The sequence below is a fragment of the Camelus ferus genome, chromosome 9 (assembly GCF_009834535.1).
Source record: "Camelus ferus isolate YT-003-E chromosome 9, BCGSAC_Cfer_1.0, whole genome shotgun sequence".
Lineage (NCBI taxonomy): Eukaryota > Metazoa > Chordata > Mammalia > Artiodactyla > Camelidae > Camelus > Camelus ferus.
The window spans coordinates 16,054,809-16,076,235 of NC_045704.1; the positions used below are offsets into that span (position 1 = coordinate 16,054,809).

Consider the following 21,427-nt stretch of genomic DNA (forward strand, 5'->3'; position numbering starts at 1 on the left):
GCACTCAGGGAAGGTGTGCAAGGCTCAAAGGCAGGAGCACACAGGCTCACCTGCAAATCCCACCCAGGCTGGCCACACATGCATACTTGCTCTTGGACCAAAGCACTTCCTGGGACCAGCTTACACACAGTGACCCCAGGCACCCGCTGCCCGGCTCTTCTGGCCCTGGCTCGCTAGTGCACCTATTGCTTGGGCTGATAGGCACCCTCTCATCAGCACCCCCTTTCCACCTTCCTCAAGAAGGTGAGGATCTAGGTGAGGGAGGACTATATGACATGTGTAGGAAGCAGGGAAGTCATAAATACCAGCACAGTTCCTCTGTCCTTGAGGACTTGCTGAAACTAGTACTGAAATGTCATCGCCTTTGTCTTCTACAATTCATCTCCACAAAACAGCCAGAGGGGTCCCATTAAAATGTGAGTCAGCCCCTGTCACTCTTCTGCTCAGAACCCTTGCATGGCCCCTCTCACTCCCAGTAAAAGCTGGAGTCCTTTCCATGGCGCACAAGGGCCTTGATTCGTTCCTCATGCCTCTCTGACCCCATCTCCCCCGCTCTTCCCCAACTAGCTAGCTCTGCTCCTGCTACCCAGGTTGCTTTGCTTTTTTGCTGTTCCTCCAATGCCAGGCATCTTCCAGCCTCAGGGCCTTTGCACTTACTCTTCCCTCTCTTGGGACATTCTTTCCCGCCATAGCTCCCTCCCTCACTTGCTTCAAATTTCTACTCCACCACTTCATCACAGGGCTTCCCTTGACTATCCTATCTAAACTAGCAACTCCTGCTATCCCCACCACTCTTTCCTTCCTTTGTCTTACTACATTTTCCCTCCATGGTACTTATCGGCACCACATATTTATTTTTTACTTTCTGGCACAGAACAGAAACTCCGAGAGAACAGGAACTTTGTTTGGGTCACCACTGACTGTATCTCCAGTGCCTAGAACAGCGCTTGGCATGAGGAGCCAGGTAAGTGTTTGTAGAATAAAGGAATTTTCCAGTTCCATCTTTGCCTCCTCAGGTGGACATACAGATACATTTTCATTAACACGTTCTATCTTTTCTCTGCCTCCATCCTGTTATCTTACATACTGTGTGAGACTTTTTGGGGGGGAGAGTTGGCTAGCATCTGTACCCACTTCCCACATTTAAAAAAATCCCTGCTCTCTGAAAGCCCATGGTCCTCTGTTGAAACCAAGGACAGATGTTTGCTTTCCTGCCTCCATTGCAGCTCAGGTGACCTAAGTCTGGCGAATCCTGCTTCGCTTGGAATCGGGTGCTCACGATGCCAAATAAACAGGGAAGGGCGGATCTCTTGTTGCTCTGGCAGCGGGAATGGATTCTACTTTCTAAAGATGGCTGTAACCATAGCTCTCATCCCGCATGCTCTAGGACAACCTGATCTTGGCACTCTTTCCACTGAGAGGTGGGATCTGTGTCCCCTCCTCTTAAATCCGTGCAGTTTTGTGACTCACAGGTCACCATTAGAATGTGGCAGAAGTGACATTCCATGACTCCCAAGATTAAGTTGAAAAAGCCACATCGCTTCTCCCTGGGTCACTGTAGTAGTCTCCAGGAAGCCTTCAGCCTTCATACAAGCAGTCTGACTCGTTTGGGGCAGCCATGCTGTGGGGAAGCCCAGACTAGCCAATGTGGGGACCGCATGGAGAGGTCTGAGCCGGCAGGGGGCTGCCTGCCCAGCCCCCAGCTGCCCTGCTCCAAGCACCACTCAACTGCACCCTGAGCCACAACCACCCAAATGAGCCCCTCCCCAAATCCTGGCCCACAGCAACCACGAGAGATCATAACACGATTGTTGTCGTTCACCAATAAGTTTCGGCGTGCTTTGTTCGCTGAGCAGTTAGAAGACACAGCTTGTTTCTGGGGCAGCAGAGGCAGTGAGATGACTGGTGTCCGGTGGTCACTGAGGCACCAGCGTATCCTTATTAGACCAGTTTGGTGGTGTGATCGTGGCTGGGCTATGGTTGGAGGCCAGCTGCCAGTGTTCTTGATGGCTTTCCAATCCTGGTTCTCTAATCACTCCTGGGAATCTGTGAGTGATCCTAAGTCCTCTCAATCAATTCCTTTCCTACCCCAGAGGAGGCTTCTGTTGCTTGAAACTAAATTTGTGACGCAGGCTTCCATGCTCTGTTTACACTGAAATACCTTTTCCTTATCTTTTCAGACACAGCTTGTACATCCCCTCCTCTTGGAAGCCCTCCCTGATCTCGCAGGCTGGGTCAGCTATCAGCCCCAGGCTCCTGCAGCTCCCTGGGCTGCTGCCCCCATCCTGGCTCTGCCCACTCTGTGTCATCGTTTGGGGACAGGGCTGTGAGCCCCAGGAGGGCAGTGGTCCCTGCCATGTGCTCAGCATTGTCCAGCCTGGGGCTGGGCACAGGGTAGGGGCTCAGGGGTGCCAACTGGTTTACACTCAAGTGGAGGGAGGCTTGGGTCCCTCCGGGATTAGTGATGAGGTGGAGAGATACTTCCTCAGCTTGTCTTGGACAAGCTCTACTTGTCAGCTCTACTCTGGGAAAAGGACCCTACTGAGGAATGGAGCGAAGAGAGGGATGAGAACAGACTGTGGCAAGACCAGATGATAACTCTCAAGGAAATGTGGGGACTCAGAACTCGGATATCTGGGTTTGGGTCCAGGGATTTTTTTTTTTTTTTTCCCCATGATGGGGGAAGGGAGTTGGATGCCCGATTCTCTGAGAATTGAGACTCTGGATGCCTAAGTCCTGAGGGTGGGACTCCTGGGTCTGAGGGAGGAGGGATCTTGGGGCCTAGACTCCTGGATCCAGAGGAGCAGAGTCCCCCACTCTTGGCTCTCTGAACAGGGACACGGCTCGATCAGGTGGGGATCAGGCCTCGGGGACCGCCCCTTCCCGACACCAGGCTGCCCCTTGGTGGCTGCTATACTCCGTCTCCACACACCAGAGGACAGACCAGGCTTGGCAGTTTATTTCCGCTTGAGAAACCCCTTCAGCCCCTGGGGCTCCCTTGAGCAGCACATCTTGGTGTCCTGTGAGGCGGAAAGAGACGTGGTTTAGATAATTTAGATAGTATCACATCCAGGTGGCGTAGGGCAGGAAGGACCAGGCTGAGGGAAGGACCCTGGGCTGGGCGGGGACCTCACCTGGCATCTAGGCCTTCGTGTGTCCCTCAGGGCAGCTGGAGAGGGGACTCTCCCTTTAGGAGTTTCTGCAATGGGGAGAGTTGGTGGGGGGGGGCTGTTGATTTCCTAGGACCAGTGTCTCCCTGCCGCCCTCACCCCCTCTTCCCTCAGACCTAGGAGTCCTGGACCCCAGCTGCCCTCTCCACTTACTCTCTAGCTCCCTCCCTGGCCTGGGGGCTGGAGGTGACTTCCCATGGGGCTGAGGCCACAGTCCAAATTCTTGGCAAGGTACGAGGGGCCCGAAGTCTGGGGAGGGCCAGAGTCGCCTGGAGGGGAGGAGATTAAGAAATTTCACAGCTGAGCTGCAGCTGAGCTCCATGTCACAGGCGCAGACTGGGGTAACACAGTGGTGGTGGCGGCGGGAGAGGGGAATGGCAGGGTCTTGTCCCCAGTCCATGCTGTTTTTTTCCCCAACACCTCTGGCTTGAGTAGAAAAAAGTTTTGTTTTTCCATCTATCCATTAGTCCATCCATCTGTCCACTCATCCATCAATCCATCCACCCATCCATCCATCCCCTTTTATCCCCCATCCATCTGTCTGTCCATCCATCTATTCATCCACACATCTACTACCTATCTCTTCATTCATTCATTCATCCCACAAATTTCCTGAGCAGCTACAGTGTGTCAGCCACTGTTCTAGGCTCTGAAGAGACAGCCATGAACTGTCTGAACTGACAGAAAAAAATCTCTGTCCTCATGGAGCTGATAGTCTGCTAAGCAAGGGGCTTACTGTGAGTAATCAGTGGGTAACAAGGAAATAGCCTGGAGAGTGTTAGGTGTCCTTCAGAGGATGGAAATAGTACAGGGGGAGAGAGGGGATGATCAGACGTGAGGGTGGCTGGGGAAGGCCTCTTGGAGGAAGGGAAAACTGAGCAGAAGCCTGAGTGCAAGAAGGATGTAGGACAGAAGTGCCCGGAGGGTGGTGGGCTTGCTGGCTTGTTAGGAGAACAGCAAGGGGTCCATCGTTGCTGGAAAGGAGCTGAGGGGGTGGTAGGAGGTCAGAGAGGTGGGTAGGGCTCAGATCCCCAGGCATTGTGGGCTGGTAGAGAGGACTTTGGCTTTAATTCTTGAGCCCTGGGGTCTTGGGGGCTCCTGAGAGGTGAGGGAGGGGATCTGATTCAGGTTACAAATGCCCAATCTTGCTGACTTCCATCAAAACCCATGGAGCCCATGCCATGCTTGTCTGCATTTTCCACATGGAGACACCAAAGAGGGGAGAGGTCCCCAGAGGCCACAGCGAGGTGCCTGGGTCCCGCTGAACCACGGTGTCACTCCTAGTGGGGGGTTTCTCTGCTGGTGTGGGAGCAGGCCCAGCAGGGGATTCATCCAGTGCCCACAGCGGCCCCGCATGGCAGGGACTGACATCACGCCCATTTTACAGACACGGAAATCAAGGATGGACTCTGGAGTCTGGAGCCAGGGGCCTGGGTTCCAGTCCTGACACTCTCACCTTTGAGCTGGGAGACCTTCACATCCCGGAGCTTCAGTGGACCCCTCTGTATAATGGGGATCATAACAGCACCTACGTCATCAGGTTGTCATGACAACTAAGTGACTACATTAAACAAGCAGCACAGACATATAGTAACAGTGATAAACGCATTAGTTCTTCTCATTACGACAGTCACCTTTCTGGGAAGTAGCACACTCAGCGGCCATCTGGCCAGAGGGGCCCCATCAGCCTGTGACCCCCTCATTGTCCTCAGGGAGCCTTGAGTGCCTCTGAATGTTTCCATTTGTTTTTGGCTGCAGGTCGGGATCTGTTTTTAGCTTCCCTGGCTGGTGTCACCACGCCCCGCTCCCGCCCCCCTCCTTCCTGCTGGCTCTCCTGTTTGCTGTGGTCGAATAATGTTCCTGGACTTCCTGAGCTGTTTGTTTGAAGACTGCCCAGTATCGATTGGATCTGGTGTGTACTCAGCCTGAGATGCTAACAGAGAACTGCCCCTCCCCAGCCAGCCAGGGGCTTGGAAAACCCTAGGGTTTCACCTAGAGGGTGGGGGGCGACATAAAAACAAGGCTGGGGCTCACTTAGAAAGTAAGCAGATGATTTGGGGTTTTTAAGATTTCTCTTTCAGGCTGTGTGTTTGGGCAGGTGCAATCCCCTCCCTGAGCTTTTTTCATCTGGAAAATGAGGAGAGGAACATTCAGACTTCATAGGGCTGTTGGGAAGACTCATTTGATTGAGTCACTCAATGCCTGTTTATTAAGCACCTACTATGTGTCAGGCACGGTTCATATGACAGAGAATAAGGCAATGTCCTGACCTTCAGGAGGGTTACAACCTGCTGACAGTGACAGGAAACAATAGACTGTAACACTCTGTCAGCTGGTGGAAAGGACTAAGAGAAGGCAGCTGGCAGGGGCTTGGAGGGACAGGGGCCACTATTTTCAACAGGGTGGCCTGGGAAGGCCTCCCTGAGGAGGAGATGAGAAAGCGAGTCTGGGGAAAGGAGATCCAGGCAGAGGGAACAGCTTGTGCAAAGGCCCTGGGGTAGGGCATGCCTGGGATGCTGGAAGGAGAGCCAGAAAGCCAGTTAGGGGGAATAAGTAAGGGAGACGACAAGAGAAGAGGCTATAACAGTGTGGATGTACATGGCACAGCTCCTTGTAAGTGGGTGCAAAGAATAGGTGCCTGGCCTGCAGCCCGAGTGCCAGACCAGGGGTGCCAGGGATGACCGAGACCCGAGCCACCCACCTCACACCAGTGCCTGACTCACCACCTTCAGCTGGCATTTGCTGCTGGGATTCCTGGGGAACAGATCCAGCCGAGGGGGCAGAGGAGGAGCTGAGGTGGCCCCCTAGGGGAGACAGAGGGTGGGGAGGGGGTTGTGAGCTGCCATTTTCTCTCGTCTCCATGTCCCCCTAGCCTTCAGGCACTCTTCTAGGCCTTGGAAATAGGATGGTGAATGAGACAGAGTCCTAAACCTCAGGAGGGTCACAACTGGAGAGAGCCACAGCCGCGACCCCAAGGGAAGCAAAGGTCTAGGCCCCTAAGACCCTGGAATCCTGTCACCAGCCCCCTCCTCTCCTAGGCCCCAGGATCCAGGCCCCCAGCCTCTCCTCCCTCAGGCCCCAGGCCCCTCTTCCCTCAGACCCAGGAATTCCAGTTCCAGCTCCTGCCTGGCCGTGCTTACCTGCTCCAGCTCCTCCTCCCCATCTTCCCCATCACTGCTGTCCCCTGAGTCCTCAGCAGCGGCACTGGTGTCCTCTGGCCTCCCTTGGGATTGATGGATACTCACAGCCTCTTGGCCCTTAATCTCGCAGCGGCAGAAGGGGCAGGTCTGGCTGTCTGATTGCTGGGGGAGATGGGCAGGGAAAGTGTCAGGGTCTCTCTGTTTCCCACCACGTGCCCTGGGACTACATCCCCAACAGAATGATGGGGGGAGAACAGCTAGAGGGAGGGAAATTGAAAGAGAGAGGAGGAGCTATGAAGAGAGGGCGATGGAGAGAGAGATGTAGGATGGGAAGGAGGAACTGGACCAGAGCCCGAGGTCAGGAGGAGCTGAGGGAGGCAGGGTGCATTGTGGTCTCAGCCCCTCAGTAGTGATGCTGTGGGCTAGGAATGTCTGAGGCCAGTGTCTGGCTGGACCAGCCCTTTGGTTCTTATTATGACTGCAGAGCTCCCCTCAGCATCAACCATTAGGGAACTTTAAAGAGCGAGATGAATTACTCACAGGTCCTGGAGGCTGCAGGAGGTCTCTACCTCAGAGAGTGGGTGGAGAGAGAGGGAGGGAGGGGGGCAGACCTGAGGCTCTGCCTTTATTAGGGGCTGAGCGGGGTGCCTAGGTTTTCTGAGGTTTACTCTTTATTGGCCAATTTAAAGCAGAAGAGCCAGAATCAGGATACGGGAGGTGAGAAACGGGGCCACTCAAATGGTCAGTTATCCAAAGTTTTCTAAAGGGACACTGCAGGGGAGAGGGTGTAGCTCAGGGATAGAGCACATGCTTAGCCTGCACGAGGTCCTGGGTTCAATCCCCGGTACTTCTATTAAAGGGAAACTTCAGGGGTGAGTGCGGCCTGGTCCCTTATCTAGTTGTTCTGCTAGTCGCTGTGTCATTGAGATGGGTATCTTTGATGTGGATGCTCCACAACCAACAACTTAATGTCAAACACTTACATTACAATTGAAAAGCTTAGTACCCGGCACCTGTACTCCACAGGGGCTCCCTTTACCCTGAGGCTTCTCCAGCCCAAGCCTTAGCTTTGTAGGCCTGGATCCTCCCTTGGGAGGTTACTCCCATCAGCTCATCTCCTGAGAAGGCAGCTAAGGCTCAGAGAGGTGAAGCCACTGGCCCCAGATCACCCAGCAAGGAAATGCAATTGACTAGGAATGCCTGAGGCTGTATTAATTGGAACCAGCCGCACAGACACCCCCTCCCACACCGGGGCCAACGTCATGGCATTTTCAACTAACAGTGTTAGTGCAGGAGAAGCTGAGGTGACAGATGCAGAGCGAGCCTCTGCTTTCCCTGGGCCTCAGTTTCCCCATGTAATGAGTGAGGCATCCGGGCGAGCGTCTGGGGGCTTTTACTGCAGGGCGCGGGGACCGGGTCAGACCTACCTGCCAGGCAGCCAGACAGCGGCCACAGAGCAGGTGCCCGCACGGCTCAATCTTCACGTCCTTGTTGCTCTCGGCACAGATCTTGCAGAGCTCAAACGTGGAGTCCATGGCCCAGTACAGCTGCAGCTGCTCCTGGCGGGTGAGACGGGGATGCCGGGAAGGAGTGCTGATGTCAACCACTGGGATACAAGTCGGGTCACAAAGTCCCAAACCTCTGCACCAGCCCTGGACGCTCTCCCAAGTTCAAGGCCAGGTGCCCAACTGCCTCCTACTTGGGCTCTTCTTATGGACTCGTTCTTGGGGGTGGTCTACACTCAGGGATGCCAGATTCAGCCAATAAACATACTGGATGCCCTGTTCCATTTGATTTTCAGATTAAATGATGAATACATTTTTAGTATAAGTGTATCCCAAATATTGCACGGGATATAATTGTACTAAAAAAAAAAACCCGTATTTGTCATTGCTCTCACTGCGGGATGGCTGGAAGGCCAGGAACTGGCCCAGGGGCTGCCCCCAGTGAATGCGCAAAGTGCATTAGCTGCTCCGGTGAGCTCAGCAGTATCATTTCCTGGTTTAATCCCCACAAAAACCCCTGGGTAGGAGGCAGGAGGAGCTGTGTTTTCCAGAGGAGGAACAGAGAGGCTCTGAGAGGCCAAGTGATATACTTCAGGTCACGTGGCCATCAAGCCAGCACAAAACTCCCAGCCTCCAGGAGTCCAGGGCTGAACTTCCGATGGAGAGGATTCCTGAGCCACGGTGAGGTGAGGCGGCGGGTGGGGGGTGGCGTGGGCAGGGGTTAGGGGCCCAGGCCTGGGCCTCACCTCTGACACGTGGATGCGCTGATAGGTTTCCATCTGGTAGAGTTCAGTCAGGTCTGGGTTGTGGTTCTTCCCATCTGGGTAGAGGTAGCTGGGTGGGGGAGGCAAGAGAGGGTTGCCGAGGGGCCATCCCGCATTCACTGCCCGGCCACAGAGCATCTGCCCCAAACACACTGCTGGCCTGGGGCTATTTTCCCTCCCTTCTCCTCACAGTGGGACTTTCTAGGGCAAGCTGTGTCCCCTCAGACCCCAGGTCAAGCCACGTCCCCTCAGAACCCTCCAGGGTAGGCCACATCCTCTCAGATCCCCATAGAAAGGCACACTAAGCGACTCCAGCCTGGAAACTCAGACCAGGTGAATGAGAACCCAGAACCTCAGAACCTCAGGCCCAGCACTCCCCACCCTGGAACTTCACCAGTTCCAGAGTCTTCAGGCCCCAACGTAAAAAAGCATCTTAGTCACAGATTGCTGGAGTGACCAAGTCCTAGAGTCTGAGGCCCATAGGGCTGGAAGGACCTCCTAGTCCATCTACACTACTTCATGCTTTACAGAGGGTGACGGGGCTCAGTGTGCCAGAAAGGCGATGCCCAAGGCCACACTAGAGAGGCCGGGAGGGGCACGGAACCAGGGCTGTGGGCCAGGTCTGAGCGCCAGGCTCCAAGCAGCCCAGAGAAAGGCTCTGCGCACTCAGGGCCTCCCATCCAGGTTGTAACTACACCCCGAGATCAACTCAGGGTCACAAGTCCCCCAAGGCCAGTGGCTCTACCTGGGCCCTGGTGCAGCTCTCCCACAAACACACTGTGTGACCAGGGCCGGGCAACTCTACCTCTCTGGCCTCAAGTTTCCTATTCTGTAAAATGGACATAATAGTGCCTTGGGCAAAGATGGGTGGTGAGGATTTAACAAGACAGCGCTCAGAAGACAAGCAGTACTCGTCCCCACACAGAAATACCCAGGAAGAGGGGAGCTGCTGTGATCAGCGTTAGACCCAGAAAGATGTCTTGCTGTGTGGTAGAAAGAACTTAGTGTCCCCTCCCCTCCTCTGGATTTTTCCACTGATAAAATATTGGGGGAGGTTGTAACACACAGGGCAGGGGGGCTAAACCAGTTTGTTGGTGTTTGCACTTATTTTAACTCTGGAATCCTCCGATGAAATCTGACCTGGAACTCAGCACATAATAATGCGTTAGAAGGGGGAAGGCATAGCTCAGTGGTAGAGGACGTGCTTAGCAATGCTCAAGGTCCTGGGTTCAATCTCCAGTACCTCCATGAAAAAAAAAAATGAAATTAAAATAAATAAATAAACCTAATTATCTTGCCCCCAAACAAACAAACAAAAAAATGCTTTAGAGCCTGAATTCTGGGCCTGGCTGCCTGGCTTCAAATCCCAGTTTATTAGCTAAGGAGCTGTGTGACCTGGACCCGTATCTCTGTCTCTCTGTGCCTCAATTTCCTTGTGTGTGTGTATGTATACGTATATATTTACATACACACACACAATAGATATTCATTACTCGTGGATTCCGTGGTTGCAAATGTGCCTACTTGCTAAAATGTATTTGTAACCTCCGAATCAATCCTTGGGCACCTTCCGCGATGTATTTGTAACCGCAGAATCAATTCTTGGGCACCTTCCGCACTCATTCACCACCAGGCATGCTCCCAGCTGAGGGTGAACAAGGCAACATTTGGCTTTCTCCTTTGAGCTCTCACACTGTAAACGTGTCCTTTTCACAGTCTATTCAGTGTCCCGTTTTCCACATTTTAATGCTTTTTCTTGGTGATTTCACTAATTTAAATGCCCCCCACCCCAAGCGAAGTGCTGAAGTTCAGTCTCATGTCCTAAGCTCAAGAAGGCTGGGATGTGACTGATGGAGAAAATTCGGGGGTGAGACAGACGAGCTTCATTCAGGCATGAGTTACAGTGCTGTTGGCCGTGAGTTCCATGTGAATGAATCAACGTTATGTGTTAAATTAGGTGTCTTTAAACAGAAACACACAGAAATCTTTTTTGGAACGACTGATTGACCAAAACGTGACCAGAATCTTGCAGGAAACTGCACCTGTATTTCCCCTAGGAGCCATGGCTTAGGATTTCCTAACTCGGTGTTTGTTGCACGTTTGTACAATAGAACTACCATGAATAATGAGAAATAATGAGAATCAACTGCTTATCTATCTCTGTCTATCTATCCAGCATCTGTTTCATAGCACATCATATAGATATGTCTGCTAGCTAAGAAGGCTCTGGTTAAAGGTCCAGTGTGAGATTCAGGAACCTCATCTGCCTTTTTTCCCCCTCCCCTCCTACCCAAGGCAGCTTCCGAAAGAGGGGCCCCGGGGCAGCCCAGATTACAGATTGAAAACCCCAGTCTAGCTTTTTGCCCAGTTCTTCTCCTGCTCTAACTGGTCTAGATTCTAGAACAGGATATGGCTATCTAGAAGCAAAGGCCCTTGAGTGCAAATCCAAGGAAGGTGGCCACTGGGGTTGTGCCCAACTTCCACACACAGCTCCGAGCTGCCGCTAGCCCAATATGGCAGCTTTGTGGGAACTAGGAAAGGTTCCCCTTCCTCTGGATCCTTGTCTGCCACCTGCTGGAACACTGGAGTATTGCAAATTTATGTTTGCTCTGTGAACCCTTTGCCCTCTGTCGTCGTGATCTAGGGCAGTGCTCAATAGGCATGAGCTTTTGCAGTGTGTTCTGCTGACACCCTCCCCCTGCTAGGATGATGACTCACAAGCCTTCCTTTTGTCCTTCCAGGAGTGCCTGGAACAGGGGTTTGTTGAGAGGGATGGTCTGCAGGATACTGCCATCTGAGCTCACATATCCGATGGCCCACTGTCCCAGGCGAGTGCAACTAGGCCGGAAGATATAGCTGGAGGAAGAGGTAGGAAGGGATGGGGTTAGGGAGTGGTCACTGCTGTCCCTTCTGGAACCTCCCGGCCCCTTACCCTAGTGCGGATCCAGGCGTTTAAGTCCTCAATCCCTTGTAACCCAGCTTCCTCCTTTTTAGGCTAGATCCCCATCCGCCACCATAGGGAACACCTGCTGTTTTTACCTGCTTGGCTCCTCCTCCACCTTCTCTGGGGTTTAGACAACACTGATTCTGTCTTGGCCAACCAGTGCATTTCAGGACCCTGATCATAGTGGTGGGAGTCAACTCTGGAAATTTTGCTGAAAGTATCAGGAGCAAGGCACCCACATTCTATAGGGGTTGCTAAACTGGCAGAGTGTAGGGCTGGGGCTTCTAGAAACCATTTACCACCATGAGGAAAGACTATATTTGAAAATGAGGCTAACACGGAGGAAGCCAGGGAAAAACAGGAACCAATTTCTGATAATAGCACTTGGGCACCTGGATCCAGCTGTGCCTGAAACTTGCACCTGGTCTTTTCAATTGTGGGGATTAATTAATTCCTCTTTCCCTTTACACCAGTTTGAAGTGCAACTTCCAGCAGGTGAAGTCCAGCAGGTCGGGAGGTCACATACAAAATATTTAACAGCTGGTACAGCATGGGCTCTGAGCTGTCAGAAACACATCTTGTCCTGGGGCAGGGTCTTCAGGGCCCCCCTACCAGACCAGGTATTGTCCCTTTAGCTGCTGGACTGTGGGAAGGTCTAGGTGGTCCTGGGAGAACCCAGACTGCAGAGGTAAGAGGCATTAGCATCTTACCTCTGAGCTCTCGACTCTTTGGGGTCCTATGTACTGTGGCCCTTACTTTCTGAAGGATGTCTGGGCTTCCATCGCCCCAGCCCAAGACCCAGACCCCTGCACCTCCTGCAGCCTCCTTCTCCTGAGGCCGGGTCCTTTTACCTGCCTGGCTTGTCTCTGCAGGCCTGTAGACGTGCTCGGACTTCGTCATATGTGAGGAAGGCCATGTAGCCCGGGTGGTTGACTGCCAGCAGCTGCCAGTTCTTGAGGAGTGTTGGCCATGGCTAGGGTGGGGCAGCACTTGGGTGAGGGAGGGGCTGAGGAAGCAGCCCTCACCCCTAGTGCCTCCCACTACCTCACTCACACCCATGATAGGCCTCAGGAATATCTCTGACACAGAAGATTCTAGACTCTTCCTTCTCCAGGACCCAGGAGTCCAGGTCCCTAGCCCCTCCTCCCTCGGATCTAGGAGTCTGGGCTCCCAGCCTCTCCTTCCCCCAGGACCCAAGAGTCTAAGCTTCCAGCTTTGGCCTCCCCTGACCTGAAAGAGTCTGGTGAAGACGTCAAACTCGAAGATGGACACATGACCGCTGCAGGTGAGGTCGATGGTGGAGCGCAAGGCCAGAGCGGTGGAGCCTGGCTCCACGGGGTGGCAGATACACAGGAGTGCCTCAAACTCAGCCCAGGGCAGCACACACCTAGATGGAGGGGGTGGGGGAACGAAGCTGAAGCTTCTGGGAGCCTAGGATGGGAGCACCTTCTAGGAAGGAAACAACTGGGAGCCTGGACTCCTGGGTCTGAGGGAAGAGGGGCTCAGGGCCTGGACTCCTGGGTCCCTGGGCAGGGGCAGGATGAGGCTCCAGCTGCTGAGGGGCCCTAGGGGTAGTGCTCACTCACCGGGCTCCGCAGTGCTTCCTCCAGAAAGTGTGGGCTGGGATCTTGGTGAGCTGGTACGTGTTTCCACAGTACTTTCCTCCGGGGAAGAGCGCGCTCAGCTCCTCATGCATATGGCTGAAGATGAGGGCCAGCTTGGCCAGCTGTCGCCTGTGGGGATGGGCTCTGAGGATCTGGGCTGGACCTTGGGGCTCCCACTGACTCCTGCACCCTCGGTGGGGAACACCCACAGGGACGAGGCCCCCAGAATCTCCCTAAGGCGTCAGTGCAGGGTAAAAGTCAATTCCCAAACTGCTTGTTGCAGTCCTAATGTCTCCCCTCTCGGAACCTTGGTTTCCCCATCTGTGAAGGAAAGGGAGGTACTGCCCTTCTTCCAATGCCTAAGGCATCCTCCAGCAGACAAATCCCAGTCTCTGCCTGAAGCCTGGGGTTGGGGCTGGAGGAGAAGCCTTGCCTAGTCAGACATGGGGACCACTAGGGCTGGGGCCATTTAGGGTGGTCTGAGTGTAGGTCACGCTTGGAGACTCCCTCTTGGTTTTAGCAGCTCTGGATGGTGGGCTCCTGAGCTTTTTCCTGCTGGCTGCCTCCCAGAGGGACTGCTCAGAATTTGGCGAGCAGCAGAGGGTAGCTCGGACACTGAGCTGTGTGGTTTTTGGCAAGTTCCTTTTTTTCCCCCCAAGCCTCAGTTTCCTCAACTAGTGAAATGGGCATACATACAGGGTAAGTACAGCCCCTGCGTCACTGGGGGAGTGATGAGGATTCTTACACATCTTCTAAGCACATAAAATGCCTAGCACAGTGTGGCATACAGGAGCACTCAGGGCATGTTAACTACTATTACTGTTTTATTTTGTGTTAATAGTCTCCTTGGGCTAGGTCTGTAGGATTCCTGAGACCTTTTATAGGGCCACCCTTGACAGTTTCTAAGCACCCTCCCTTCCCAGAGTCTATAATGGAATCACTATTCACATGTGACTGGTCCAAACTGAGATGCGCTCTAAGTATGAAATAGACACCAGATTTCCAAAACAGAGCAAAAGGGAAAACAAAATGTGAACTATCTCGTTAATCATCGCCTTATATTGATTATATTGAGGTGATAATATTTTGGATATAGTGAGTTAAAGAAAATGTTACTAAAATTCATTTCACCTGTTTAAAAAAACTCTTTGTAATATGTCTACTGGAAAATGGAAAGCTACTTGTTTGGCTTGCATTAGATTTTAGTGGAGTTTTCTGGTCTAGAATTTCCTTCAAAGAGTTGCTAGCATCCTGAAACTCTGTAACCTCCACTAAGACACTCATTGAGCCCCTAAGCTTCCTAGTTTCTAGAACCCACTGAATCTAGAACAGTGATTCTCAGCAGAATTATACCACCCTCCTAAGGAGCTTCTGGAAATTTCCTTGACATAGCAGTTAGGGTGTGAAGGCTGGATTATAGGGACAATCCCCTCCAGCAAGATTTGCCCACATCTCACTCAATTTTCCAGTGTCCCACCAGACATTCGTGAAGGTGGAAAACCCATTTGTAATGATCTGAGCCTAGAACCCAATTCTGCTTTACACAAGTATTTTTTTGCACACTTAAAATTGATTCTGAATTTTACAGAAATCCAACTATCCTATGTATCAAGGGAAGTCAGTTTGTTTCAGCAACATAGTGATTTCTCTCTACAGGTCCAAGTGTCTGACTAGTCCGTTCTGCCTTCCAGAGCAATGGTAATTGTGCCTTGGCATTTTCATTCAAAATATAGATAAATTTATTATGAAGAACGTTCCTTTGATCACTCCCTTATAATACAGTTTGGGTCTTATAATTTTTTTAAGGAATTATGAGGAGGTAGGTTATTGACTCTGTGAATTTCATCTCAGGATGGATTTAAGGAAACCCTACAAAATATTTGCTGTAAAGAAGGGGTGTGGGGGCATGACACGGTTGACAGCTGCTGTTCCAGACAGGCCTTGGGAGGTTCCCGGCAGGGGCGCTGACTTTCTCCAGTGATTAGGATGCAGGAAGCACCCTGAGGTCCCCATGTTTCAGGATATGTGTCTAAATTCTCTGGGTGGGCCAGCCGGCTTCTTAGCCAAGAAGAGGGGGGAATGGGGGGCTGAGAGCCTAGGTGCCCAAGGAAGGAAAAATTTGGTGGCCTAGTTTTCCAGGTTCCTTTAGGAAGAAGGGACTGGGACTGGGACTCCTGGGTCCGAGGGCGGAGGGAGCTGCGAGCAGGACCTGGGCCTCGCTGGCGATCTCACCTTTGTCCCGGGGCAAAGGCTCACCTGAGTCTGGAGCCCTCCCGGAAGAGCTCGTCGGCGGCAGTCTTTCGGCCCCGGGGTGGCAGCAGTGCCACCACCTGCCGGCTCTTGGCCTCCAGGTTAGCAAGATAGACCGCGAGAAAGTCCACCGCACCACCGGGGCCCTCGGGGCCGCCCCCGCCGGCCGCCCTCTGTGCCTGCGCCACCTCGCGCAGCAGCTCCGCGGTGCGGGGCAGCAGGTCCCGCAGCGACGGGGGGCTGGAGGAGAGCCGGAGGTCCCGGCATTGCTCTTCCAGGCGCTGCAGGAGCTTCACCGCCCGGCCGAACGCGCGGGATTCTCCCCTTTGCCATCCCCGAAGGGCCGCCACAGCCATGGGTCCCTCGGCTGCCCGGGGAGGAACGGGTGCGGCCGGGAAAGGCGCGGCGCCGCCCAGCCCGGGGTGAGGGCGGGACGGGGCCGGAGAGGTGAGGGCGGGCCCTGGAGAATCGGGGAGGGGACTGCAAGCTACCTGTGTCTCCCAAGGGGGGCGGGGGCTGGGGGCTCTGACAACTGGGTTCCCTAGAGATGAGGTTCTAAAGTCTGATCCCCAAAGGAGAGCCGGGTAGTGTGGCTTCGGTGGGTGGAGACAGGACTTCCTGAGTGGGTGGAAATTGCAGGTAGGATGCCTGGGCCCCTTTTGGGAAGGGCTGAGGGCTGGGTCCCAAGCTTGCAGTGGATGAGGGATTGGGGGAAACCTGGGATTTTTGTTGGGGGCGCGGGTGGGGCTGGGAGTTTAGCGATCCTGGGTCGCGGCTGAAGATTAAAGGTCAGAGAGCTGAAAGGTCAGAGAGCTGAATTTTCTAGGAGAAATGTTAGGGGGATAGCGGGATCCCTTTGTCCCCGAGAAGGAACACAGCGTGCCCAGACCTCTGGGTCCCCTAAGAGCTGGAGTTGGGTGGAGAGTATCTGAGGGAGCAAGAATTTGGTGACGTAATTCCTGGGTCCTCAGGGCAGGGGCCTACGAGAAATCTGGCTGAAGCTGAGATAGATTTCCAAAGGGGACGGGGGTTTCTTGGTCCCCAGGGGATGAAGCGGGAAGATGGGGGTTCATGAATCCCAAGGCCCAAACACGGCTGGTCCTCGCAGGGCTGGAGGGGCGTGATTTTCTCCGCAAGCTTGGGCTACTTGTAGCATCAACACAGCCCCGGCTGTGCGCTGCGCGGCCACTCGGGGGCGTTTGTGGACCGGAGCTTCCCTCCATCCCCAAGGCATCCAGGCCACGTCCCGGCCAGGAGACCTAGCCAAGTTCTGATTACAAATGTGCGCCTACTTAGAGAATGCTCTAATGTTCTAATCAGAGAATAATCGTAATAGCGAACATTTATTAAACACTCCCTGTGGGGCCCTGTGTGTCAGGCTTTACGTTTTCTCTCTGAATTCTGGGAAATAGGGTGAAAATTCATTGACCTGGCAGAAATTCAAGATTTTGACTATGTAAAGCGTTGATGAGGAGCTGATGCAAGCGTAAGTGGACAGATTTAGTTGGAGAGTAATTTAACAGCATCCATTAAAGCCTTGGCAGGGCGAGTCCACTGCCAGCTACATCCTTCAGAGCTGTGATTTGTACACACTTTTGCTCACATTGGGACATTATACACCTGAAATAATTTCACAGAGTAATCCTTACCCCGAGCATGTGCTCTAATATTTTCTGTTCCATTTAACGTCATTTCATTAAAGGGAAAATTGTGTTTGTAACCCACTAAATTGATTTCCCAACCCACTAATGGATCTTTTGGGGCAGGTTGAAAAATACTGCCCTAAGAACTCCAAGAGGCATGTTCAGGGATGTTAATTGCAACCTTGTCAGAAGTGGAGAAAACTGGAAACAAGGCAATCGTCCATCAGCAGGAGGAGGGATGAATAATACATTGTGGTCTACTCTCACAAAGGACTCCCACACAGCAGTTCCAATGAATGAACTGGACACACATACCAACAGCGTGAATCGTAAACACGTAATGATGAGTGTATTGTGTTGAATAGTGGCCCTCCCCCATTCATGTCCACTGGAACCTGTGAAGGTGGCCTTATTTAGAAATAGAGTTTTTGGAGTTAGCCAAGTTAAGGTGAGGTTGTACTGAATTAGGATGAGCCCTAAATCCAATATGACTGGAAATTTGGACACAGAAACAGGTATGCCCACAGGGAGAAAGCTATGTGATGATGGAAGCAGAGATGAGTGATGCATCTGTAAGCCAAGGAATGCCACAGATTGCTGGCAAACGCTGGAAGCTAGGAAGAGGCAAGGAAGGACCCTCCCCTAGAGCCTTCAAAGAGAGAAAGCCCTGCCAACATGTTGACTTGAGGCTCCCAGTCCCCAGAATTGTGAGAGAATAAATTTATTGGCTTAAGCCATTCAGTTTGTGGTCCTCTGTTAATGGCAGCAACAGGAAACTAATACAATGAGTTTTTTTTTTTTTGAAACGCTACTGCAGAAGGATTAGTACAACACAATGTTATTTATACAGAGTTAGAAAATCTGCAAAACAGGTGCTCTATATTATTTATTATATCACATTGTATGTCATAGTCATATGAAACCATGAGTGGTAATGCAGGAATGCAGCATTGAATGCAGTACATGAAGAAGGAGAAAGATGGACTTTGAGGATACAGTGGAACTACAACGATATTGTTAATGCTTTAATTTTAAAAATCTGGATCACACTGGAATTTGACACAACATTCTAAAATGACTATAACTCAATAAAAATGTTTTAAAAAATAAAAAACCTGGATCAAATATTGCAAACTGGTTAAGAATTCGTATAATTGCGTAGTGGATACAAAAGAAGTGGATGGTAAGAAAAGATACAGAAAAATCACTATCAGTTAGGGAAATGAAAATCAAAACCACAAGAAGATCTCACTTCATGCCTGCCAGGAAGGCTACAAAGAAAAAAAACAGACAATAATGAGTATTGGGGAGGCTGTGGAGAAGTTGGAACCCTCAGACACTGCTGTTGGGGGTGTAAAATGGTGCAGCTGCCTTGGAAAACAGTTTGGCACCTTCTCAAAATGTTGAAAATGTTAAACATAGAGTCACTGTATGACCCAGGAATTCCATGCCTATGTGTATATTTCACAGAGAATTCAAAACATATATCCCACACAAAGATTTGTGGAAACAATTTAAATGTCCCTCAAATGAAAATAGATAAATGGGTAAATTAAATGCAGTATGCCCATACAGTGGAATATTATTTGGCCATTAAAAGGAACACAGTACTAATACAGGTTACAGCGTGGATGAAACTCATAAACATTACGCTAAGTCAAATAAACCAATCACAAAGGACCACATATTATATGATTCAGTATCTATAAAACGTCCAGAATAGGCAAATCTATAGAGACAGAAAATATATTAGTTGTTGCCTAGGGCTGAAGGAAGGGGGAAATAGGAAGTGACTACTAATAGGTGTGGGGTTTCTTTTGTGGGGGGTGAAGAAATGTTTTTAAATTGATTATGGTAATACCTAAATAGACATTTCTCCAAAGAAGACATCCAGATGGCCAACAAGCACGTGAAAAGATCCTCAACATCACTAATTGTCAGAGAAATGCAAATCAAAGCTACCATGAGATATCACCTCACAGCAGTCAGAATGGCCATCATTAAAAAGTCCACAAGCCATAAATGCTGGAGAGGGTGTGGAGAAAAAGGAACCCTTCTACATTGTTGATGGGAATGTAAATTGGGGCAGCCACTATAGAAAACAGTATGGAGATTCCTCAGAAAGCTAAAAATAGACTTACCATACGATCCAGCAATCCTACTCCTGGGCATATATCTGGAGGAAAATATAATTTGAAAGGACACATGTACCTCAATGTTCATAGTAGCACTACTTACAATAGCCAAGACATGGAAGCAACCTAAATGTCCATTGACAGATGACTGGATAAAGAAGATGTGGTATATTTATACAATGGAATACTACTCAGCCATAAAAAAGAATAAAATAATGCCATTTGCAGCAACATGGATGGACCTGGAGATTGTCATTCCAAGTGAAGCAAGTCAGAAATCACAACATTGATTGTGGTGATGATTGCACAACTCTTTGAATTTACTGAAACCATTGATTTGTACTCTTCAGTTGAATTGTAGGCTATATATATTTCAATAAAACTGTTTAAAAAAGTGGAGGCCAGACCCCACAAGAGGGTGCTCTAAGCACAGACTTATCTCCTCCCTTAGGAACGGCTTCTCAGTCTCCGCCTGCCGACTCTGGCCACACCTCCGAGAATCTGGCCATGCCCCTAGGTTCTGACCACACCCCCAGGATATGGCTTGCCCCTCATCCAGGCCATGCCTCTGAAACTTTGGCCACACCCCCAACACTCTGGTCACACCCCTAGATCTTAACCACACCCTAAAACCCAGGTCACACCCCAAGGCAGAGTCTGAAGCCGCAAATTCACCCTCCTGATTCCCCAAACTCAGCACAGAGACACCCACAGACTTAGATACTCTTAGAAACACAGAGCCTGAAAACCATAGACCTTTAAACCATGACTTTTAATTTGCAAGCATTCTTTTCTTTCTTGAAATAATTTTAAACTTACGAAAAAGTTGCGAGAATAGGGCAAAGGCTTCTTGTATACCCTTCACTCAGGTTCCCCAATTGCTAACACTTTGTCAGTTTGCTTTACCATTTGCTCTCCTCCGTTCCCCGAACCATTTGGGAGTAAGTTTCAGACATTATACCTCTTCGGCCCTAAACACTCAGGTGTGTATTTCCACATTTAAGGACATTCTCTTACACAGTCACAGTAAGGTTATCGAAAACAGGACGTTTAACAGTTATACAATACAAGCATCTAACGGTGCAGTCTATATTCAAGTTGCCATTTGTCCCCAAACTATCTTTTTTAGCAAACCACGTTTCCCAGTCCAGGATCCAAGCCGAGATCACATGTTGCATTTAGTTTTGTTGTCTTTTTAGTCTCCTTCAGTCTGGGACAACTGCTCAGCCTTTTATGACATTGACATTTTTGAACACAGCAAGCCAGTTTTTAGTTCTTTTGTAAGATGTCTAGATTAGGGTTTGCCTAATGTTTCCTTGTTGTTCAGATTCTGGTGGCCGGAATATTATAAAAGTGATGCTGGATTCTTCTTGGTGCATTGTATCAGAAGGTACATGATGTTAGTCATCCCATTATTGGTGCCGAATTCCATCGCTTGGTTAAGGTGAATCATGGAATCCCGGACTCATTGACCCTTCAGTGTCAGTGTCTTCCCTTTCTGGCCCTCAGTTTCCCTTTTTGTAAAATGGAGGTGTCTCTTACATGAGGGTCTGCTAACAGCTAACCAGAAGATATATTCTGTTTAGTTCTTGTGCTCTTAAAATCATTTTAGGGGAGCAGCACCATTTAAGATTTGGCAGATTTCACACATACACTTGGAAGAGAGATTCTCTGACTGAGCTTCTGGGTTTACCCAGGGTGGTGATAACAAGTGAAACTTTGCAGCAGGGGCTGGGGCCCTGGAGAAATGCATGGAAAGTATGACCTCTGGCCCTAGAACACTAGGACTTTCACAGATGAGGAGAACAGTCTTGGTGGCAGTGGCTGAGAGAGGGCTGGGGGACTGGAGTCCCTATATATGGCCCTCCCCACCTCTCTCCTTGGAGTCTGCCTTTCTTCGGGGGGAGGGGGAGGGGTGTGGAAGGACACGTGCCCAGTCCCAAGGTCAGGAGGCTGAGAGGGGATTTCCATGTGTGGAGAAGCCAGATCCTTTGTTTTAGAGAAGTAACTTACCAAGGTCAGTGCCGGGTTCAGTTTTTGAACCCGAGGATAGTTTCTCACACACATGGAGGCACATCACCCACAGCCTGGACCCACAGGTATGAGGAAACTCCCAGGACACACTCCAGTGGGGCTGGCATCTCCACTCTCATCAAATCCCCATCAACCCACCAACCCTGAGAGCGGGCTATTATTCCCATTTTACAGATGAGGAAACGGAGGCTCAGGGCTGTGAAGTCTCATGATCAAGGTCACAGAGCTAGGACTTGAG

General features: G+C 51.0%; 1 protein-coding gene across 6 annotated transcripts; it reads right to left on the minus strand.

The window, feature by feature from the left end:
- Nucleotides 1–837: 837 nt before the first annotated feature.
- CBLC (Cbl proto-oncogene C) lies at nucleotides 838–16,059 on the minus strand. 6 transcript variants are annotated; one of them, XM_032485855.1, is made up of 13 exons: nucleotides 15,384–16,047; nucleotides 13,110–13,256; nucleotides 12,754–12,910; nucleotides 12,375–12,496; nucleotides 11,298–11,435; nucleotides 8,562–8,649; nucleotides 7,738–7,869; nucleotides 6,311–6,472; nucleotides 5,894–5,974; nucleotides 4,627–4,672; nucleotides 3,324–3,439; nucleotides 3,135–3,199; nucleotides 2,938–3,020 (listed from the first exon to the last, which is right to left on the minus strand). In XM_032485855.1, exons 1-11 carry the CDS (start codon nucleotides 15,731–15,733, stop codon nucleotides 3,327–3,329), a joined length of 1,536 nt encoding a protein of 511 aa, XP_032341746.1. In that variant the 5' UTR covers nucleotides 15,734–16,047; the 3' UTR covers nucleotides 2,938–3,020; nucleotides 3,135–3,199; nucleotides 3,324–3,326. The 6 variants fall into 6 exon arrangements, with proteins under 6 accessions (XP_032341747.1, XP_032341750.1, XP_032341748.1 ...); XM_032485856.1 differs by lacking the exon at nucleotides 3,135–3,199 and having other exon boundaries at nucleotides 838–3,020; nucleotides 15,384–16,049; XM_032485858.1 differs by lacking the exon at nucleotides 4,627–4,672 and having other exon boundaries at nucleotides 15,384–16,040.
- Between the last annotated feature and the right edge of the window lie 5,368 nt (nucleotides 16,060–21,427).